General features: G+C 44.2%; 1 protein-coding gene across 1 annotated transcript; it reads left to right on the top strand.

The window, feature by feature from the left end:
- The first annotated feature begins 206 nt into the window (after positions 1 to 206).
- On the top strand, positions 207 to 1292 carry LOC139725194 (somatostatin receptor type 5-like). Its single transcript, XM_071636287.1, has one exon. It carries the CDS (start codon positions 207 to 209, stop codon positions 1290 to 1292), a length of 1086 nt encoding a protein of 361 aa, XP_071492388.1.
- Positions 1293 to 1980: the final 688 nt, after the last annotated feature.

Genomic DNA, 1980 nt, shown 5'->3' with positions numbered 1-1980 from the left:
CTCTGATTTTCCAGTTCAAGCTTTTGTAGAGTACCTTAAACTTCTACCACTTTCGCAGTCTCAACATAGCAACTATTCAGCACTTGAAAAGGAATCACGAAATAAAAAGTAAAGAAGGCGGGAGAAAAAATAATCACTTTTTGGCCACCACAGATTGAAAATTCAGGAAGTTCACGCAAAGAAATTCAGACCTGATATCTCCCGGTATGGAGGAGCTCTTGAACACCAGTATAGGAACATTCATTCATATTTCAGAAGCTGAGTGGACTACAACTTCTTCCAGCTCTCATACGTCCCATAGTCGAAGTGGAATTCCGTTTTATCACCGCGTTGTTGTGGCTATTTCTCTGTGCCTCGTCACCGCCGTCGGTTTTGTGGGCAACTCCCTGGTGTTTGCATCTGTCGCGCTTTGTAAGAAGCTCCACACGGCGACAAACGTCCTCATCGTCAACCTGGCCATCGCCGACTTCTTGACCTGCGTGTGTCTGCCTTTCCTCGTGATCGGTCTCGTCAACCGATCCGGCGAGTACCCGCTGCCCGACGTCGTCTGCATTGTAACAACTGGGTTACTCTTTTCGTGTTCCGGGGCAGCCATCCAGACACTTGCTGCTATATCCATCCTCCGATGGTACGTAATCACGAAAGGTGTTCGTGGTCGACGAGGATTCAATGAACCAAAGAAAGCGATTGCTTGTTCAATATTTACGTGGGCAACGTCGATTATGTACGTGGTCGTTCCTGTTCTCTTCGGAGTCGGTGAACTTGGCTATTCCAGGTTCTACTCGCTGTGTTCCGTGACGGATTCAAATCCCCTGGTTCACTACTTCGTTCTTATTCAGGGAAGTGTCATCATCCTGACCCTGATCGTCACAGCGGTATTCTACGCGCGCATTCTCGTCTTCGTTGTCAATCACGGTCGCAGTTTTCGCTCTAAATTCCCAGTCGTTGACCGGGAAGTAGGGACTGGAGGATGTGGAGCCACCAAGGGGCACTTTAATTTCAATGAAGCACTGCAGGACAGAGAAATGAAGATCACCAAAAACTTGTTTACCATCGTCTGCGTGTTCGTCGTCTGCTTCCTGCCGAGTGGAGTCAATTTTGCGATTCCTGGAGCAAGCGTCCTGACCCTCTACGGGTCGATGATGATGATGGCCAACAGTGCCCTGAATCCGATCATATACGGCTTCAAACATCCAAACTTTCGTGACGTCTTCGGCAAGATTATACATTGTCGTCTGTCCGATATTCCGGAACCCAGCAGACGCCTTTGCTTCAGATTCAAGAAACCTTAGGCTTGGATACGTCTTGTCGCCTCAGCACAAGTACGCAGATACCACCACTACCGAAACTACCGCAATCTACATTGTGAATAAGAGTTCTCAGTATTTGAAGAGCTTGCTTCCAAAAGGCGCTCAATCCATTGAAAATGATGGTTTAGCGCCTTTTGGAAGCAAGCTCTTCATTTGTCAGAAATGTTGTGTGCGATAGACTTGAGAGAACTTCACTCACCATAAACTCCTTAATTCCATATTCAATACTTGAAAGAAAATAACCGACAAACATTTGCACAACTTATGTGTCTGGTAGTCGCGTTGTTTGTGGCTTTTAGGCCGCAGACTCGAGTCCTACATGTATCTTAGTGAAAATATTTTGATATCAACATTTTCTTTTACAAGTTTGTAGCACAAGATACGAATTTTCTTCAGTCATTTTGGTTATAGGATGGATGGGAAGCTGTGATGAGATGAAGTTTATTAGCTCATGAATAAATCGTGTAGGATATTTTCTCATATCTCATGTATCGTTTGCATTTGATTAGATATGTGAAATGCTGTGGGGCATCTTTTATCTATAAGTCGCAACATTATTACACTGCTTGTGTTTGTGTATATTGGATGAAAACCTTATGAGAAACTTGATTTATAGTAATCTGAAGTCGTGTTATTGATTTAATCTTCCACTTGATTTTTAGTGCTATTT

The sequence above is a fragment of the Diadema antillarum genome, unplaced genomic scaffold (assembly GCF_040938485.1).
Source record: "Diadema antillarum isolate AM-2024a unplaced genomic scaffold, OU_Dant_1.0 seq00000024_RagTag, whole genome shotgun sequence".
Lineage (NCBI taxonomy): Eukaryota > Metazoa > Echinodermata > Echinoidea > Diadematoida > Diadematidae > Diadema > Diadema antillarum.
Note: the sequence above shows the minus strand (reverse complement) of the source record. Positions and strands in the feature narration are given on the sequence as shown.

Excerpts from the sequence above, each read along its gene's own strand:
- LOC139725194 (XM_071636287.1), top strand. The coding sequence starts at position 207 with ATGGAGGAGCTCTTGAACACCAGTATAGGAACATTCATTCATATTTCA.